The sequence below is a fragment of the Acomys minous genome, assembly GCF_964271855.1.
Source record: "Acomys minous genome assembly, chromosome: 14".
Classification (NCBI taxonomy): Eukaryota; Metazoa; Chordata; class Mammalia; order Rodentia; family Muridae; genus Acomys; species Acomys minous.
Window position 1 is genome coordinate 44351967 of NC_140496.1, and position 20927 is coordinate 44372893.

At 48.2% G+C, this 20927-nt stretch overlaps 1 protein-coding gene across 2 annotated transcripts in view; it reads right to left on the reverse strand.

Moving 5' to 3' along the window:
- The window catches only part of RNF150 (ring finger protein 150), a gene marked incomplete at its 5' end in the record, with an annotated part of 225643 nt that overhangs the window by 42728 nt on the left and 161988 nt on the right, over positions 1–20927 (reverse strand). For both annotated transcript variants that reach the window (XM_084757912.1, XM_084757911.1), the window contains 2 exons: positions 8625–8835; positions 16600–16696. In XM_084757912.1, coding sequence (XP_084614038.1) covers positions 8625–8835; positions 16600–16696 — 308 coding nt within the window. The remainder of the gene's footprint in view (positions 1–8624; positions 8836–16599; positions 16697–20927) is intronic.

Sequence of the window (20927 nt, forward strand, 5' to 3'; positions counted from 1 at the left end):
GGGAGTCTGGCCCCGAGTGGACTTTCAGAGATTGGCAAGTGTTTTTAATTGAGGAGGAATGCTGTCATGGAAAGCCCCGTGGATTGAGGACTTGACAGCCCCCATCTGGGTGCACTAAATGATCAAGCATGCACTGGCTGCAAGGCTCTCTGCTCTATGCCACAGCTGTGCCTCTGCTGAGACTGTCCCTGAGCAGGAGAGCAGGATGGGGGCATGGGGGGGGGTTGGGGAGGTGGGGGTGGGGGTGGGGCAGGGGCTGATGCAGCTCCGGGGACCTGACACACGTGGAGACATGGAAACTTAACTGGTGCGTAGTCTCCAGCCGCAAAGACTTCATTTTGCACAAAAGTAGTCCACTGTGGCTTGCCAGTTTCCTGGAGAAGACCTGGCAGTGGGGTTGCTCATCTGAGGTGAGGTGACTGATTGTTTAGTGTGCCACAGTGGAATGTGTACACAAATTAAGGTGTTTTTCTTGCCTGGGAAAATGTAGATCTTATGGCCACTGAGGGAAATCATCTCATGGCATATTAATCCATAGCTGAGGACAGCTACTCTGACATTTTTAAAAAAAATTTTACTGCCAGGCAGAAATGCAGCATATCTGAAATATGGTGTGGTGTTCATACCAACACTCTCTTCTCCTAAGGGGACTGCATTCCCAGGGTTCAAGGTCAGGTTCCCTGGGGAAGTCCATATTACATTCCCCCTCTCTTGTGTTTATGCCCAGGTTGAGGTCAGCAGGCCCTGGGGCATTTACAGAGCTGATATTAAAAGTCATCCATCAAGTGATCATTTAAAAAAAATAAACTAAAATCATGGGACTTCAAAAATGGAAGTGAAGGTCACCTCTGACCTGATTAGGAAACAAAACAAAACACATTTCAGCATGAAGAATCTCCAGAGAGCTGCCTGTTGAGTCCCCTCCACAAGAGACAGAATCACTTCGGAGCTAAACATGTGCCTCTGAACAAACTCTTTGGAGGTTTTTGTCCATTATTAGTTTGAGGCGTGTGTCTCTGGAGGATCCAGGCTGGTCCCTGTGACAGTTGCTAGAGATGATGTGTCACAATCACTTTAAATACTGCAATTCCTGTGTCAGCAATGGTTTTCACCTTGTGAGTACATTTTGAAAAGTATGCATGGCACACACGTGTGGGCATGCAAATACACACACATGGTGTGAGTGTGTGTCTATCTATTTCATATCAAAGGATTTATATATCTCAAATTTTGTTTTGTTTTTTGTTTTGTTTTTGTTTTTGTTTTTTTGAGACAGAGTTTCTCTGTGTAGCCTTGGCTGTCTTGGACTCATTATGTAGACCAGGCTGGCCTTGAACTCACAGCAATCTGCCTGCCTCTGTCTCCTGAGTGCTGAGATTAAAGGCATACACCACCATGCCCGGCTCAAAGTTTTTTTTTTTAAACAATTCCAAAGTTTATATCAGCTAAATATGCAGTTCTCAGATAAAGAGTATTAACAGACCCAGACATTAATTCTTCTGTGTTCTTCTGAGACCCATCCATCCTGCCTCTTGACTTTCTCTTGAGAAAGACTGGGGAGATCATTTGGTGGGTAAAATGCTTTCTGTGCACAGTGAGGGCCTGAGGTTGAGCTCATGTAAAAAGCTGGACGTGGTAGTATACCTCGGGAACCCTAATGTTCCTGTGGAAAGGTGAGAGGGAGACACAGCATTCCTGAAGCTTATTGGACAGCTAGCTTGTCACACACAGAGAATGAGGAGACCATAAGAAATACTTGTTCCTACCAACTCTGGGGTAAACAGGATGCAGAGACCCGATAGAGTAATAGACACAGAGCCTTCTCTTGTGAGGTACAGAGATTAGAATGGAAAGCACCCAGAAGAAAACAAATTTTTTATTTTGATTTGAGTTTGAGACTCTTAATTGTTACCTAAGAGGAAATAGACAGCCCTTGGTCCAGCTGGGACCCTCACCCAGGGGTAGGAGTAGGGCAGGGCAGTATATTTATGTGGTATATTTTATTCATCAATAGAACAAAAATAAAAATATGTCATGCAGATGTCACCTACTATGCGTATTTAATGGATCAAGGCTGACAGGAAGTTAGCAAGGGACATTTTCCTGAGGAAACTCGTTACACTTGGCCACTTTCCACTAGCTTCTATCCTCTCACATGGATTGCCTCCTCTGCAAGGCCTGAAGAGCAGCTCCCCCGGTCAAGCCACCATGCACGTCTCAGATTGCCCATCTCCATCCTACTCCCCTTGGGCTGGCTGTGTGGCGGGATGTGGCAGGCTGTGGCAGGCTGTGGTGGGATGTGGCGGGATGTGACAGGCTGTAGCAGGCTGTAGTGGGATGTGGCAGGCTGTGGCAGGCTGTGGTGGGATGTGGCGGGATATGGCAGGCTGTGGTGGGATGTGGCGGGATGTGGCAGGCTGTGGTGGGATGTGGTGGGATGTGGCAGGATGTGGCAGGCTGTAGTGGGATGTGGCAGGATGTGGCAGGCTGTGGTGGGATGTGGCAGGCTGTGGTGGGATGTGGCAGGCTGTGGTGGGATGTGGCAGGCTGTGGTGGGATGTGGCGGGATGTGGCAGGATGTGGCAGGCTGTGGTGGGATGTGGCAGGATGTGGTGAGATGTGGCAGGATGTGGCAGGCTGTGGTGGAATGTGGCAGGATGTGGCAGGCTGTGGTGGGATGTGGCAGGCTGTGGTGGGATGTGGCAGGCTGTGGCAGGCTGTGGCAGGCTGTGGCAGGCTGCAGCAGGCTGTGGTGGGATGTGGCAGGCTGTGGCAGGCTGTGGTGGGATGTGGCAGGATGTGGCAGGCTGCGGCAGGCTGTGGCAGGATGTGGCAGGCTGCAGCAGGCTGTGGTGGGATGTGGCAGGCTGTGGTGGGATGTGGCAGGCTGTGGCAGGCTGTGGCAGGCTGTGGTGGGATGTGGCAGGATGTGGCAGGCTGTGGCAGGCTGTGGTAGAATATGATGGGATGTGGCAGGATGTGGCAGGCTGTGGTGGGATGTGGCAGGATGTGGCAGGCTGTGGTGGGATGTGGCAGGATGTGGCAGGATGTGGTGGGATGTGGCAGGATGTGGTAGAATATGATGGGATGTGACAGGATGTGGCAGGCTGTGGCAAGATGTGGCAGGCTGTGGTGGGATGTGGCAGGATGTGGTGGGATGTGGCAGGATGTGGTGGGATGTGGCAGGATGTGGCAGGACGGCAGATGGATCATGATCCTTGCGCAGCATCCTTAGGCAGCTCTTTATCACAGGCCTTTGGAGTGCTTTAGTAGGGAAGAAAGGAAGCAGACTGTGGAGTCAACAACCCTCTTGAAAACTTAAAGGAAGGTTCCAGAGTTTCCTGAGAAGATGCCAACTGGAGCTTAGGGGATTTGGGACAGTGTGATAGTCTCCCTCAGCGTCATTCTCTAGGTTCTGTCTGGAGTCTCCAAACACACGGGGATGACTGTTTAGCTGTGTTTCCCTCTGTTCCTAAGACACCCTTTTCCCTCAGTGGAAGCAGCCAGTGCTTGGTTTGGCATGAGCAGGCCTGCATGTAGAGAGCAGTGAGGAGGCGTAGAAACGCACCCACAGGCCTTGAAATAAGGTTGAGGAGAAAGAACATGATATGGACTGCTATGTTAAGATCGATCTCTCTCTCTCTCTCTCTCTCTCTCTCTCTCTCTCTCTCTCACACACACACACACACACACACACATACACACACATACATACACAAACACATACACACACAAACACACACATACACATATACATACACACAAACACACACCACACACACACACACACACACACACACACACACACACACACACGTTCAGGAGCCTGAGTAGATGAAGGAGAACACCTCCTTCTCAATGCCTGATTTGCAAGCCAGGCACTTCGAGAAATGCTTTGCTTTCCTTCCACCTTTTATGGTAGCTGAAGAGGGTCCCTCAATGCCAGATTATTCCAGCTTCAGTGGCAATCTACCTACACCTCCCTGCTGCGAGCGCTGACAGGACCGACATGCGCTGGACCGAGTGCAGCACACCAGCTCAGTCCACCGAGGAGATGGGCAGGACACAGGAATGACAGTTGGAACTGAGCAAAGTCCGGAATTTTTTAGAAGATCTGAAGTGCCAAGAACCACTTCATTAACTACAATAAAGGAGAAGTGAGCAAGCAAGGGTCTATTCCCTGACTCTGTCTGCTGCCCCTTTCACCGGCCCCTCCCCCACCCCACCCTGTACATCCTCTGAGAATAAGTAAAAGAGCCAGGAGCTTGGTTTGAATTCCAGGTGCAGCTGTCACAAATGTATGGCTTTTGATCAATTCCTCTCATCACTCAGGACCTCCACATTTGCATCAGTGAAAGGGCCATAAAAATAACGTTTACCTCACAAGACTGTTGGGAGCAACTGTATGAAACGGGTTTCAAAGGGTGTTGGCCGGTGCCTGTTGCTACGCCTTTGGTTCACTGCTACTAACTCGTCATTTTCTGTAACTTCCTGGTGTGTGCAGATGTAGGGACAGAGACGACGGTTTGATAGCAGGGTCTCCATTTGGTGGCTTGTGATTCATAGCACCGTGTGCCCATCTGCATTCTTTTTCTTGTTGTGTTGGGGACTGAACTTGGGGCCACACCATGGCCCTCCTCCACACGGAGCCCAAAGCATCAGACAGCATCAGAAAGCTGCTGCAAATGATTCTGGTGAGAGCTGACATCATCATGCTTTAGTGGCAGATTTATGTCTTTTCACTTACTGATTTATTTGAAGAGGGAACTAGAAAATTACAAAATCTTTCTTGATAATTCTCCCCTTGAAACATCTATAGTGTCAGTTTGCTTGTCCATTTCTGTTAAATCCAAATTAAAAAAAAATCAAAAGTAGATGGTTTGGGAAATATTTTATAGGCAACATCCAGTTTCTTTGCTAAGAAAGGAATTTCTCCCAGCATGTCCATACTGTCTGTGTTCCGCCCCCCCCCCCCCCCACTGTCTGTCAGTGTTCTGCCCCCTCCCCCCACATTTGATCCCACCTGCTACTTCGCTTCACCTTTCCAAAGCTTGCTTCTGGAACTACATGGGATTTTTTTCCCCTTCTGCTATGAACAGAAGGTCCCTGCTTCAAGTCTACATTGAAAACTAGTGAGAATTGTGCAATTTTGGTTTCTTTGAAAAAACGAGGAAATATTATGGGACTATGTTTTCATTTTAGTCCCAGGTGTGGGATATGGGGCTGCTTCATGGCAGCTGACTACGGTTTGCCTTGTGCTGTGGCAGGGGCGTGGTTTTGCCAGCTGCAGAGAGTTTCTGTGATTGTGTGATGTTTGGAACTCTGGGAGCTTTTCAGAGGCTATACAAATGCTAGAGTCTGGCTGGTTGGTGGTTGGCTGCTGTTGGTTGCGGGTTGTCAAATAGTTGTGTGTAAAGAAATGAAAAGAAGAAATTAGACCCTGCCAGTGAAGACCAAACTTGCCCTAAGGAACTCGGTGCACCTAACCAGAAGGAACTAGTTCCTTTCTTTTCTCTCTTATCTAGTGTTAGGAGATTGAAAGGGAAGAAGTGAAGGGGTGGAGATTAGTGGAAGAGAGAAAGAAGAACCCACAGCACAACAAAACACTGGCTACAGAACACTTTCACCTCACAGCATTCAATAAACATCTACCAACGGCCTGCTTTGACCTGCACACTCCAATTCTGTTTTACCCAAAGAGCTGGAGGGTTATGCATCACATGGCTAGAAACTGTAATTTTCTATTTTGTTTTGGACAGATTTTAGGCCATAGTGTATTTATATCAGTTTCATTTTGGGTGGTATTTAACCACTTCAAATGAAAACACCTTTTCAGTTGTCACCTGGACTTTACTGAGTCTATGAGAAGCATACAAACACTTTTGAATCACAGAGTCCAATACATGATATGCTGTCTTTGGTCAATTCAATCATCCTACTGCAAGAAGAATGACCCACTTTTTATTTTGTTTTTCTTGTGGGCTTGCATGGTTTTGGGCTGCTGGTAACTTTTTTATCAGACCTTCCTCTGTTCTTCACTGAGCCCATTAGTGCTCAGATGCCCAATGGTGAGAGCAGGTGCTCAATAATAGAAAAATCACAAGACTCCACTTGCATATTGCAGAGAGAACTTACTGCTGACCTGGGTCTGACATTCACTCCTCTGGGCTGTAGCCTCCTCACGGCCAAAATTAGAAGCATATTCTGATTAAAAAAAAAAAAAAAAGGAACAACACCAGATGGTGGCAGCACACACCTTTAATCCCAGCATATGGAGGCAGAGGCAAGAGGATCTCTGAGTTCAAGGCCAGCCTGGTCTAGATAGCAAGTTCCAGGACAGCTGGGGCTACACAAAGAAACCCTGTCTCAACAAACAAACAAACAAACAAACAAACAAACACAAAGCCAAGCCAGGCAGTGGTGGTATACACCTTTAATCGTAGCACTTGGGAGGCAGAGGCAAGTCTCTGTGAGTTTGATGCCAGTCTGGTTTACAGAGTGAGGCCCAGGACAGCCAGGGCTGTTACCCAAAGAAAACCTGTCTCGAAAAACGAACCAAACAAAACAACAAAACAAAATAAAAAACCAACTGACCAACCAACGAAGCCAACCACACCCCCAGACAAACAAACAAGAAGGAGAACAAATAAACCTCAAGGGTCTCCTTTACTTTGCTGATCGCCTTCCTGTGAGCTGCACTATGGCAACCCACTTGTCACACAGGGCTGCTGAGCACATCTGGTGTGTCTAGCCTAAATCCCAACACACAGAAAGGACGAACTGCATCCCGCATTCTGAGGACCGATTACAAGCTAAAAGAATGCAGAGTATTTTGGCTCTATTTGGTTAAACAAAGTGTATTATTCAAGTGAGCACTACCCAGCTACATTTTTCTCTACTATGGTACTAGACAATTCACATCCCTTGCATTGGCTTCTGAGACATCAGTAAGTGACAGTACTGTGAAAACAAAAGGGATCAAATCAATCTTTAAGGAATCTCAAGTGTCTACGGCTCAGTGTTTCAATCTGAGATTAAAAAAAAAAAATCAATGATGCCAGTGAGGTGCATAACACTACTTTCTTCTCACGTTACTTCTGTGGAAGTTCTGTGGGAATCCTACAGTTAGAATGCTCAGCAGTTAGCATCTGCGGTGTTGTCTTCACGCCATCAGAAAACAGCGTGACATGACGGGCTGGTGAGATGGCTCACCTGGCAGAGAGCTTGCCACCAAGCCTGACAACCTGAGCTTGATCCCTCAAACCCTCATGGTGAAAGGACCAGCTCTGTACTTTCTCCTGTGACCTCCACATGTGTGCTGTGACACACGAGCACACCCCATCACCCGAAGAATATATGCAAACAAAGAAAAAGAAAATAGAGCATATTAATAAAAGTAACTATTTCTGGATTGGCGGTAACCCACCTGAGGTCTCTTTGAAAAAAAAATTTTTTTTTTGTCTTTCAGTCTTCCAATAATTAATAGTTAATGAGAAAATCCTAGTCTTAGCCCGATTTTATAGATTCTGTGAAAATCAGAAATATGTAAAAAAAAAAAAAAAAGAGGTTGAGTTCAATGGAAAAAGCCACAATGATTTAATTTGCCTTTCTACCTTTCCATAGCGAATACGTTGCTTCTATCAAGAGAAAGAAATACACTTTATTCAAAACTACATCATCCACCCACTCTTTTAACTTTGAACTTAGTTAATCTGTATGCTGACGTTCTTAGAACTCCCAAGGCTCCCATCTCTTACTGTATCTGACTAAACGGTAGCTACTTCAGATTTTAGCTTCAAACTCAGCACTCACACGGATATTTAAATATTTTTATGCCAATTCCCAGCAAACAGCACAGGGCCTAGTGACTGTCCGTGTAGGAGGAGCAGGAGAGCCAGGGGGCATCTAAAAATGCCCGTCTGAAGCAGTCATAACCCATAGCACCCACTGGCAGTCCTAGCTTGATGGAATGCTTGGTGGCAGACATTTGAGGCTAGCTTAGGCAACATAACAGGAGCCTGTCTCTTAATGAAAGAAAATAACTAAAATAAAGATGTGCCATGTGCAAGTGAGTCTCCGGCCATTGGAAAGCTGCATGCAGATCAGGCAGGCTTCTGCAGACACGGGTGCACTCAGTACCCTCCCACGCACAGCACACACGGTGTGGGTGGTGGCTTAGTGTCTGACATTCCTTTCTCTTACCTGTCTCCTGACGTCAGAAGGCAGGCTGGCCGCTCGGGCCTCAGGGAAGGTGTGGAGGAAAGTTCAGGCAGCTGTTGGCTTTGCATCCGCAGCCAGGAAGCAGCGAACAGTGAACTGGAGTGCTCAGCTCTCTGCTTCCTTTTTATTCAGTCAAAGACCCCAGCCCTTGGCACAGTGCCATCCATAGTTAAAGGGTCCTCCTACATCAATTAACTTAATCTAGATAGTCTTTAACAGGCACTCCCAGAGGCTAACCTAATCTATACCTTCACAGGCTTGCTTAGGGGCTTGTCTTCTAGATAATTCTAAATGCTATCAAGCTGACAGTATCAACCATCACACAAAGAGACATTTCATTTGTCCTCCAATCCCGTTGAGGTAATAAGCCTGTGGGTGATGGTCCCTTGGAATACAGTACTTACTGTTAGTTGTAAAGATGGCTTCTCCCTCCTGAGGCATAGGATCTGGGTCCTGGACCACCTGCAGGGCCCCCACTGTCCGCACAGCAGGATCCAGAGTGACAGAGCTTTCATTTACAGTGGTGTCACTGGCTCCTGTGATCTGATTGGTCGGTGGGCCTCCTAGAGAGCCCTCAAAATCAATGGGCAAGTCATCCATGCAGTCAGCGTTGGGCTGAGGGAAACAACAACAACAACAAAAAGGATCCATTTTAGAGCACGGCCTCATTTTAGAGACGCAACATCTGCAGCCTAAATATTTTGTCTGAGTGTAAAATTAAGCTCATTGTTTCCCCTGTTGTGTTTGTAAGCCACTTTAATTAAAAACTGTTCACATAGTTTCCATTGTCATAAAAAGACCTTCACAAATTTTCTTTCCAAAAGTTCCTTTTAGATACAAGGATAGTTTCAAAAAAAATCTCTATATTTAAATAGCTAGTTAGGAGGAATGCATGATCTTTATTTATAATGATAAAACTGGGACTTTCTTTTATATAGAGAGTTTATTTCCCCACAGAGGATGGAGCCGGCAGCCTGCTAATTATTGTCAGCCTCATGCATTGTTTACAAACATGATATGAAAGTAGGAAGGAGAAGATGGGAATTATACAGCGATAATACATGCATTCACACACACACACACACACACACACACACACACACACACACACACACACACGCACACACACACAGGATAAGGCTACTTTTTAAAAACCACAAGCCAAAAATCAACTGTAGAAAACCATTTCTATATATTTAAGATGGTTCTGGTCACATGTTAGACAAATCCTTTACTCTCCTTCTTCTTCTGTTGTGGCTCTGTCTCTTCTCTTGTGACAGGCTCCTGCCTCCAGTATGTAGTCTTGGCTGCCTGGAACTTGTTATGCAGCTTTTTTTTCTGCCTGGAGGTTTGTTTTGTATGTTAATTTCTTTGTCACGAAGGATGATAACTCCCTGATTTCTAGCTCTTGGAGTCTGCAGAGCATGACAGCCACGGCCGAGTGAAGAGAACCCCAGGTGTGCACCGAATGGGACCACAATGGTAGTGTTATATTCACAGGATATTATAAGGCCTGTAAGTCACGAGCATGTGGGGAGCACTGAGGAGATCTGTCGTGCTGTGTGGGGGCTGTCTCTTGAGCATCACACTTGCACTTGGGACTGTCATCTCGGAGCTGTCACTCTCCCACAGTTCCTCAAAGCCAGCTCATGTCTTTTCTCTGCTCTCTTGTTCCTTTGACTTTGCTGTCTCTGTCAGAAGTGGGCCAATGTATCAACACCCAACTTGTCACAAGGCGGTTCGTAGAATGGCCAGTTAGTTCACTGTTGACTAAATTTGGTGAGTTTGATTTGGAATGGGAACAGCCATTCTGATCAACATTTTTCTCCCCACTGTCAGTCTCTCTCTGTCTCCATCTGGCCTCTTTTCTCCCTTGTGCTCTGTCGCCAGAGGTTCCTATGGAACAGCACCAACAACCCCAACACCCACAATAACACCAACCTCAATGGCCACACCAGTCATAGCGTCAACAACCACAAGACCTACAAGAGCCACATCGCCATCAACAACCACACCTACAACTGTACCACCAATAGTTACAACATCAACCACCACAAGGATATCTACAACAACACCCATAGCAACACCACCATCAACAAACACAGCTACCATCACCACAAGCACAGCAAAGTGACCACAACAGAGGCCCTGTGTCCTCTTCTGTGTAAGGTACAGAGCATATGAGCCTACATGAGAAGACACAGCATGCTGCCTAGGCCAGCTTCTTACTCGGCTCTCACCGTCAGCCTCTGGAAAGAGAGCACACACATGTTCTCTCAGCTCAGTGTGTCATCATATACTGTCCCTCTGCTCAGGGTGACATTTGCCCACTATCCTCCTGCTCCCCATCCTAAGGTTTCAAACTGACCCCTGGTGATCGCCAGCCTTTCTTCATTCTCAACGGTGTCACCGTTTCTAAGGCGAACTCCCTCTGAGATTGTGGGTCTTTGGTCCTGTGGTGCCTTGGGTTTGGTGGTCGTTTGTCACTGTGATGTTCTCACATCACTATTCACAGGTGTGACACTGAGCAGCGCCCACACTGTCTTGGCTCTGCTTCCCAGGCCTCCACATCACGCCACAACAGTTAGATGCTCAAATATTGATTTGAGTCTTTTATGAGAATCTATTTTCCATTCTCAAACCTTGGGCATATTAGAATCTTGCCAACATCAATGTCAGGAGGATTTGAGAAAACACTTTAGGAACTATAAAGTTCTGTGCAAAGTTGAGGTATGCTATGTAAAGTTGTTTATTAAACAAAACATTTAAGGGCAGGGTGTTGGATGGAAGACATTTCTCTAGGGGCTGGCAGTGCGACTCACTCTCACAAACAGCCCAATGCATGCGTGTGTAACAAACAGCTTGTACGATCTTTGAAATTGTGACCCTGTTTTTTTTCCCGTGCCCCAGCTTTGACAGAACATATTTTTTTTTTTTTTTTTTGGTTTTTCGAGACAGGGTCTCTCTGTGTAGCCTTGGCCATCCTGGACTCACTTTGTAGACCAGGCTGGTCTCGAACTCACAGCGATCCACCTACCTCTGCCTCCCGAGTGCTGGGATTAAAGGCGTGCGCCACCACGCCCGGCCGACAGAACATATTTTAATAAAGTTCTTACTCTATGGGTTGGGAGAAACTTGGCTCTATTCTTCACAGGGAAGAGGGAACAGAGATACTTAGTGGTATGGCCCATGGCAGTAGGTGTGCCAGCTTTGGCTCGGAGGTAGGAGATAATAAATTAGCCTTCCAGATGTGTATTTATATCTAATCTACATAGGTAACTACATATTTTTCTATCTTTTGAAAATAGCCAAGACCATACTGTTTAAAGACCATAGCCAAGGCTCTCTGCTAACAAACTTTGTCTAGGCACTGGAATTAAGGTAGCTTGAGGGAAACTCCTCAGACAAATCAGTGGCTAACAAACAGTGAGAAGCTGGCGGCTGCACTAGCGACACAGGGTTTTCTGTTCAATGGTGGTGAGAGTCCTGTTCACATCTGGAGAAACAATGAGGTAGGAGGTGTTTCCCGGCCTCTGACACCTGGATTTTATGACAGTTGGGAGGAAAATTCAGGAAAAACCATTGTTCTGAAAGGAAGACCTGCAGCAGATGTGTAGATGGGGGCTAAAGCACTGCAGTGTAGGCCAAGGATACAAAACTTCTGGAAATAACGAAGCCTTCCGTTGCAGATGACTGGATAAGTGTATGGAGTTCTCAGAAATTTAAATAAAAATCACTTCTTTTGTCTCTATTTAATATTTCTTTTTACAAATGTCAGGGGGAGGTATGCATCATTATGAGGGTCTCATCCACTATGAGATCTGCTCTCACTGTTTAAACCTATTGTGGGGCCAGTACAAAGAGAAAAATGTTGTCTCCAGCTCTTGGATTTTGGCTCATGCTTTTTTGTTGCTTACCACAGCTGGTGCATATGCACTGAGCTAAAAAGAACAAAAATGCAAACAGATACAGTACCACCTGGATTTGAATAATCTAGTGAGTCAAAGTCACAACTAAGTTACTCGTGGGTTGACACTCTTCCAAGGAGAATCGGGGTGTAATTCATAAGTCTGATTTTGAAAAGACCCTGAAGGGCTCCGGTTCTACAAAAGTGAGGAGCTTAGTCGGGGACAAAGAGGTGAAGGACCAACTGGTACCAGTGTGCAGCGATGGGCTCTTCCTGATGCTCCCTAAATAAGACATCCCTAGTCCAGTGTGGTGGTGCACAGCTGTAGTCTCAGGAATTCTTGGGAATCTGAGACAGGAGGATCACAAGTTTGAGACCAGCCTGGGTTACTTAGGGAGAGCCTGTCTGAGCAGGACAATACTAAACTAAACTAACTAACGGAACCTAACCTAACCAAACCAAACTAAACTAACTAAACTAAACGAGTATAGGGAAAAACTAAGACTATTTCTTAAATGTTCTTAGTATTTTAATGTTTCTTAATTAACACAGCTGTGCACTGGTCCATGCAGGGTTTAAGAATGCAGCCAATTATTGCACAGCACTCCCTGATAACAGCATGATGGAATGGAACCAAATCCTCAGCTCCTCCCAGATCCTGGATCTGTCTTCACCAGGACAACAGAGCTCCGGGAGCCAGAAGGGCAGCCATACGCTTTGATGCTTCTGGAGTAGCTGCAAGGTGCACGTGTGTCACTCTTCACAGGGACGGCTTGTTCTGTGGGGGTGAGTATGGATGCGTCATGTTCTTCAGCTGGCTTTTCAAAATCTTTGGCAAAGCTCAAGGATGCTACCAATGTTTATCTTTCTGGGAGTTGAGTGTGCTGAGTCAAATCTTACACAGATTTGTTAGGAATCAGAGTTTCAGCCAGAGTGTCCAACTGCTAAAAATTAAAACGTTATTTAGTTTGGAGGTAAGCCAAAAGGGCCACACAGTATTTCTATTTTAGAAACAATTAACATCAATATTTGGAAATTCAATTAGAAGTAGCTTCTGGAGAAATTATACTTCCATGGAAAAAAATTGAAATCCGATATTCAGCACAGAATTTAAGCACAGAGGGAGGGATCTTTCCATTCTTGTCCTGACTTAAGGGAGCAGAGCTGACAAGAAGGCTGTGAAATTGTCCCAAGTAATAAGGAGTATATGAAGTCATGCACATGCATATTTGCATATATGCATGTGTACAATGCACTTAGGCAAGCACATGTGTGAGTACATATATGTAAGCTCACAATGCACACATGAAAGAACATACATGCCTATGTCAGCACGTGCACATACACATACAAGCTCACACATGCATGCACGTAAGGGCACATACACACATATTCATGTGAGCACATGCATGCGTTCATGCATATGAGAGACAAGGAGTTAGACAGATTCCCTTGTAGGCAGACGGCTAGAAAGAGGTGTCAGAGCGAGGTAATAAGTGGTGGATCTCCAAAACGGCCAGCTTCTTTCTCCTGTGTTGTCCCCTCATCTTCCTTTGTACCTCATGGATTTGGTGGTCTGGCTTGTTTCTGGTTCTCACTGGCCCAGAGAAAACTACGCCCAGCAGAGGGTGTCTCATAAGCTCCCAGGTGTGGTGTTTACTGTATGCAATCCTAGGTAAGGCTTTCCTTGGAGCATCTTCCTGATGGCTTCTGTCTTCTACCAGCAGCCCCTGGCCCACTGCTCTCCTGGCTGACTGGCTGGCCATATCAGGACATCAAGCACACAACAGTTGCGGACCAATCAACCATCTTGTCTGTCTTCAAACTGACCAACCCTAACGTATGGGAGGAAGATTCTTCAGAGGCTTTAAAAGCCCAGCTCACAGGAAAAGACTGCAGTTTAGTTTTTTTCAGGCCCCTGCCTCCTGCTCTGCAGGTTTTTTTCTCTGAGTTTGCTGTGTGCGTGTGTTTCTTCACCGTCAACAAATGTCTTCCTTCAACAGCTAATTCTGTCCGTGCCACTTGAATTTTATCTGCTGCCATCCCTCCTGCTTTACATACCTCCTGCCTCTTGAGTCTTCAACTGGCTGAGAAAACAAACCCAATCAAGACCCACATGCACACAATGCATGTATGAAGTAATACATATGCACATGTACTCATTCGGTTGCACACACATATACATGCAAACACATCCATGCACACACACACACACACACACACACACACACACACACACACACTTGCAAGAAAACATGTACACTTTCATTTCTTCCTTAAAATAGTCAGTTACAGCTGGAAATGTGAAAGGCACAGTCACCAGTGTCTAGTAGATACACATTTCCTCTCGTGCTTGACATTCGTGGTGATTGGTTTGATCTTTGAAAGCACTTCATGTGCACAACTCTGACTGAACATCTAGCACAATGTGCCTAAAATCTAGCTCAAAGCTCCAGTCTCTTGAGTGGCTTTGTGTTTGGTAAATCAACTGCCATTGAGGCAGCTGGCCCAGGACAGCCAAGGCAGCCACAGCCGGTCCAGAGGCACATCATCCAACAGAGCCCTCTGATAGTCCTACTTAGCCCTTTGATGTGTGATCTGGCCCTCATCCTTTAATAGCATCCTGGACCATTTGCATCCCCTTTATTCTTTATTGTAATAGGAGTGGCAATAGGCAGGTGGCAGCCAGGTGGGGGTGGGGCGTGGGCAAGGCTGAGCTGGAGTGGCATCAGGCAGGTGGCAGCAAGGTGGGGGTGGGGTGTGGGCAGGGTTGAACTGGAGTGGCAACAGGCAGGTGGCAGCAAGGTGGAGGTGGGGCGTGGGCAGGGCTGAGCTGGAGTGGCATCAGGCAGGTGGCAGCAAGGTGGGGGTGGGGCGTGGGCAGGGCTGAGCTGGAGTGGCATCAGGCAGGTGGCAGCAAGGTGGGGGTGGGGCGTGGCCAGGGTTGAACTGGAGTGGCAACAGGCAGGTGGCAGCAAGGTGGGGGTGGGGCGTGGCCAGGGCTGAGCTGGAGTGGCATCAGGCAGGTGGCAGCAAGGTGGGGGTGGGGCGTGGCCAGGGTTGAACTGGAGTGGCAACAGGCAGGTGGCAGCAAGGTGGGGGTGGGGCGTGGCCAGGGCTGAGCTGGAGTGGCATCAGGCAGGTGGCAGCAAGGTGGGGGTGGGGCGTGGCCAGGGCTGAGCTGGAGTGGCATCAGGCAGGTGGCAGCAAGGTGGGGGTGGGGCGTGGGCAGGGTTGAACTGGAGTGGCATCAGGCAGGTGGCAGCAAGGTGGGGGTGGGGCGTGGGCAGGGCTGAGCTGGAGTGGCATCAGGCAGGTGGCAGCAAGGTGGGGGTGGGGCGTGGGCAGGGTTGAACTGGAGTGGCATCAGGCAGGTGGCAGCAAGGTGGGGGTGGGGCGTGGGCAGGGCTGAGCTGGAGTGGCAACAGGCAGGTGGCAGCAAGGTGGGGGTGGGGCGTGGGCAGGGCTGAGCTGGAGTGGCATCAGGCAGGTGGCAGCAAGGTGGGGGTGGGGCGTGGGCAGGGCTGAGCTAGAGTGGCATCAGGCAGGTGGCAGCAAGGTGGGGGTGGGGCGTGGGCAGGGTTGAACTGGAGTGGCATCAGGCAGGTGGCAGCAAGGTGGGGGTGGGGCGTGGGCAGGGTTGAGCTGGAGTGGCATCAGGCAGGTGGCAGCAAGGTGGGGGTGGGGCGTGGCCAGGGCTGAGCTGGAGTGGCATCAGACAGGTGGCAGCAAGGTGGCTCCTTTCAGACAATGCCAATGTTTCCCTCCCCATACACATCTTGGGTTTGGTAGTCTGGCTTGTTTCCTGTCCTCATAGGCCCAGCGAGGACGACACCTAGCAGCTGGTATCTCATTAGTTACTACTTGTGGTGTTCACTTAATGCAGTCCTGGAAAAAGCTTTCCCTGGGACATCCAGCCAGCTGGTGGAATGAGAAGCCGCTTGATGGCAGCGCTGGGCTTATGTGGCTCTGACTCTGACTTCCTCTGTGCTCAGTCTCCAGAGATGTGAGTTTAGCGGATGCTTTAAGCTGCACTCCTGGTCTTGGACCTCTGCTCCCACTGGGTGGGGGGAGGGGAGGGTCAGGGTAAGCTCCCGCTGAATGCTCAGGAACTGGAAGGCAGCAAGCACCCGAAGTGAGACGTGAAGATCTCCTTGTGGACAAAGCAGGTGTGATAACCAAAGAGGCCATTAGTGTCCAACTGACCCATTGGACAGTGTCTGGTGTCTCACCCACCTCTGAAGAGACGCCTGTGAGGCACGCAAGCAGCACCTTCCTCGGCTCACAGACACATGGTGGCCATGGTGTGATCAGACTGAGCAGGGCAAGGGGAGGGAAGGTTCAGCCACAGAGTTCCTTGGCTGAGGACAACAAGAGGGCGTGGGAAAATCCAGGTAAGGGGGCTGTCTTCCTGCTTTGGGGGCAATGTGAAAAGACAGACACGACAAGGCTCCAGGCTGTGCTGTGCTTACCGGGATCCCTAGGGCCTTAAGAATGTTCATCTTGCACATGGGACAGGTGCGATGGTCTAGAAGCCAGGGGTCAACACAGGACTTGTGGAAAAGGTGCCTGGAAAGAGAACCGCACACCTTAGTAACTGAGGCAGCCCTCGACCGCTACAGCCCACTGACCTGTCCGAGGTCCCTCAACCGCTGAGGGGCAGAGCTAGGACTCCTGCACCAAAGTATTTCCTTGTGCAGATTGACCTCAAATCTTCCGGAATCGCAAGAGCACTCCATGAGGATTGCAATGGACTCTTGCAGGGTTTTGTTTTGTTTTAAAGGTGGAGGCTGTGGAAACAGAGATCTCTCCCCTTCCTCAGCAGCAAGAGAACAGGGCGGAAGGTCCCCTGCACATGATGACTTATAAAGGCTTATGTCTCCTTCCTCCACCTAAAAGTTTCTTTGCCCCAATCAGAAGATATCTGCAAAGTAAGGGCTGATGCCCATTCGTATTTGGGCACTAAACGCAGAAGGGCAGAGGAGCCCCTGGAAATGATAGAAAACACGAAGGACAGTTTAAGCTGCTTTGGTGGCCTGTTGGTTGTCAAGTCAGAAGACGCAAAGGATCGTGGCTTCACTGTGGGTGACATAACTGTCTGTGCACAGCTCTGTGCTCAACTGCCCTGTCTGTATCAAATGCCAGGTGCTGTAAGGCCTCGTCAGCCTGCCAGGAGAAAGGGGTGTGAAGACAACATCCTATCTGAATGTCCAACATGGCTCAGGAGCCAGCTTGGAGACTCCAATGGGCTCTTTGCATCAGAAACTTCCTCACCCAAAAGACTCCCCATGGGCAGATGTTAAGACTTCCCACCCCGGTCAAGAACAGCCAGAACTTTCTGCTTTCGGTAGGAAGGTTTGTTTAGAACACCCCATCCCTGCCTGGATCTTTTCATTTCCATTAAAAAAAAAAAAGTCCACCGTCTAACTGGAGAGGTTCATGGAGAAGAACGCAGACGCTGAGCATGCCCAAGGATGATTAAGCAGTCTGTGGGCTAGGACCAGGGCTGAGAGCTCAGTTGATAACGTTTTCGTTGTGCAAGCTACATTCCTCAGGGCGTGTGTCAAAAGCCAGGTGCTCCTGCTTCCTCGTCATCCTGGCACTCACCAGTGAGGCAGAAACAGCTGGATTGCTCCGCCTCACTGGCCAGCAAGATTAGCCTGAAAAAATGGTGACCACCCCCTACCCTGGTTTCAGTGAGAAATCTTGTCACAAAACAAAACAAAACAAAACAAAACAAAACAAAAAAAACCAAGGTAGACAGCGCATGAGGCATGACGTTCATGGTTAACCTTACACCTCCACATCACCCACGCATACATGAACATGCATGGCCCTGCAATGAAAGGCCAGGAAGGAGCAGACTGGGGCTTCGAAGGACAGCAGTACTGAGACCACACGGTCCTCTTTCCAGCTCAGGACACCCTGCAGTTCAGGACACCCCTGGGAACTTGATTTCGTGCGTTCATTGTTTTCATGGGGGAATGTATTGGCAACACTTGTGTTTAACACTTAGGATTAGAACAGAGAATGTTGGCAATCGGGGTTCCTCTTCTAAGATTGAGGCTGATGAAATAAATATCTTGAAAGAAAGGAGTACCCAGAATTTGGGGTGGGGGCTTCCAGCTGGAAGAGTGATCAGCGGTTAAGTGCAGTGAAACCCTGAGGAAACGGCAGGGCTGGGAGCTGAGTGGTAGTCACCCACACATGAAGGGGAGGGAAGAATGTTCTGGCAGATGAAGGGTACGGGCAAAATGGCTCTTGGAACAGCCTGCACTGGGAAGCGGGCCAGTCACACTGCAGCACTGTGAGGAAGACAGATCTCTCCGTGGCTTCCGTGGTTAGCAGAAGAGGCTGTCTGATACCCAAGCCAGGTGAAGCTGTTCCCCACCCCTCCCCGAAAGTCATGTTGACCCCTTGGTTCAGAATCCATATTGAGACAGGTTCTTGTCTAAACCCCTTAAGCATCTTGTGTTGCCCCTGGAAGAAGCTGACCATTTTGGTCCCTTGGACTATTCCTGGGTAGCATATCTGTAATGTGTTTTTGACACCTATGTGGGAGATCCGATGGCATCAGGACCAATTGTTAGCCCTTCTTAACACTTAGACAAGTTGGTCCATATCCTCAGTCATTCATGAAACGGGGATCTGTCTACTCAAGCATGAGAGGCTCAACCCAAGTCTCCACAGAGGCCGGTATTTACTTCTCGCACTGCCGTCCCACGGGTCTTCTTAGCGACGTTCTGCTGCCTGGTTGTTCAGCCAGCCCTGGCCCAGGACTTGCTGTGAAGACGTGGGTAGAGGATTCTCTGATCTAGGTGGATCTTACCCAAGCACTTGAAGGCTCTCAGCAAAGCCAAGTTTTCTCGGAGAAAATATCCTGCCTTGGCACTTGAAGCATCAAGTCCTGTCCAAAAGTGTGCATCCCAAGACCTGCCCTGCAGAGCAACTTTAGTTCTGCTAGCCCTACATCCAAGTAGTCCAAACCCTTGAAATCTCTTCCTCCATCTCTTCTCCCTTGTGTCCCCCTGTCTCCCTTCTTGCCATCTATCTCTGTGTCTCTCCTATTGATTCTGTTTCTCAGTGGGACCAACTCATCTTCCAGCGAGTATACAAGTCCAGTGAGAGCAAAAGTCCCTATTTGCATCCCATCACAGCACCTCAGTGTTTATAACAGTTCCTGGCAGAGCTGATGATGGTGAAAGACTTGCTATGTGAGTGCCTGTTTGTTCATCAAACAGCCTAGGCCTCCTCTCCACCTGCGCAGGCCTGTATGCCTGTCAACTCCACTCACTCACTCTTTCTAGTCTCCTCTGTCCCATTTGCTCCTCTCTCTCTGTCTGTCTCTGTCTCTGTCTCTGCCTCTGTCTCTGTCTCTGTCTCTGTCTCTGTCTCTCTCTGTCTCTCTCTGTCTCTCTGTCTCTCTGTCTGTCTCCATCTGTCTCTGTCTCTCTGTCTCTCTGTCTCTGTCTCTCTCTGTCTCTGTCTCTCTCTGTCTCTCTGTCTGTCTCTGTCTCTCTGTCTCTGTCTCTGCCTCTGTCTCTCTGTCTCTCTCTCTGTCTCTCTGTCTGTCTCTGTCTCTCTGTCTCTGTCTCTCTCTCTGTCTCTGTCTCTGTCTCTGTCTCTGTCTCTCTCTCTGTCTCTCTCTGTCTCTCTGTCTGTCTGTCTGTCTGTCTGTCTGTCTCTCTCTCTCTCTCTCTCTCTCTCTCTCTCTCTGTCTCTCCTCCCCTGCCTGTTGGTCATCTCATGACCTTTCTCATCACTGTAATAACATCTAAACTTTTCTCTGCGCTGCCAGGCCTTCTCTGTTCTCTTCGTCCTACTCACTGCTGCCGGATTTATCTTCTGAAAATAGAGTGCTCCTTACGTCACTCCCTTCCTCCATTCTGTTCTGTGCAGGAACTGGGTACAAAGATGACTAAGACAGGGTCTCCCCCTTCACAGAAGTACCACAGTTCTCCTGCAGTTCCGTCTCATACACAGTGGGAAAAACATGGAAAGTTCACCCTCCCAGACTGGAGGTTTTCTTTCTTTTTCAATCTTAGGAAAGTTACCTCAGAGCTTCAAGACTCCCTTACAATTGGTAACATTTTATCTTATGGGAATGGAGTTTGTAAGACAATCACAGGTGTGTGTGTGTGTGTGTGTGTGTGTGTGTGTGTGTGTGTGTGTGAGAGAGAGAGAGAGAGAGAGAGAGAGAGAGAGAGAGAGAGAGAGAGACAGACAGACAGACAGACAGACAGACAGACACAGACAGAGACAGACAGAGAGACACAGAGAGAGACAGAGACAGAGACTGCTTTATGCCATCGTAGAACACAGCTGTAAGCTCAATAATCAGGAAGGCAAGGGTGAAGAATCATTAGTTCAAAGCCAGCCTGTGCTACATATAAAGATTGTGTCTAAGAAAAAACCCCACAAAATAAAAGAAAAGCCAACTACAGCTGGCCAGTCGGCCAAGCACAATGAAACACAAGTACTAGCCACTCCTTAACTGTGAGTTAGCAATAACCCATTGCTACCACTTCTCTTTGCTTCCTGGGTGCGGCTGGGCCACCGCTAGTCAGCTGCCGGCAGCCACATCTTCCTCATAGTGATGGAACGTGTAATCCTGGAACTGTAAAGCAGAGTGAACCCTTTCCCTCTGAGTTGCTTTTATGGGGCTATATTATCACAGCAACAGAAAAGCAGCTAAGACAGGATTCAGAGCCACACAGTGCTGCTGAGATGTGACTAGGTCCTCACGGCTCTTAGTAGTCATGAAAAAACCAGTTGACACTCCTTCCCACACCCAGTGCTT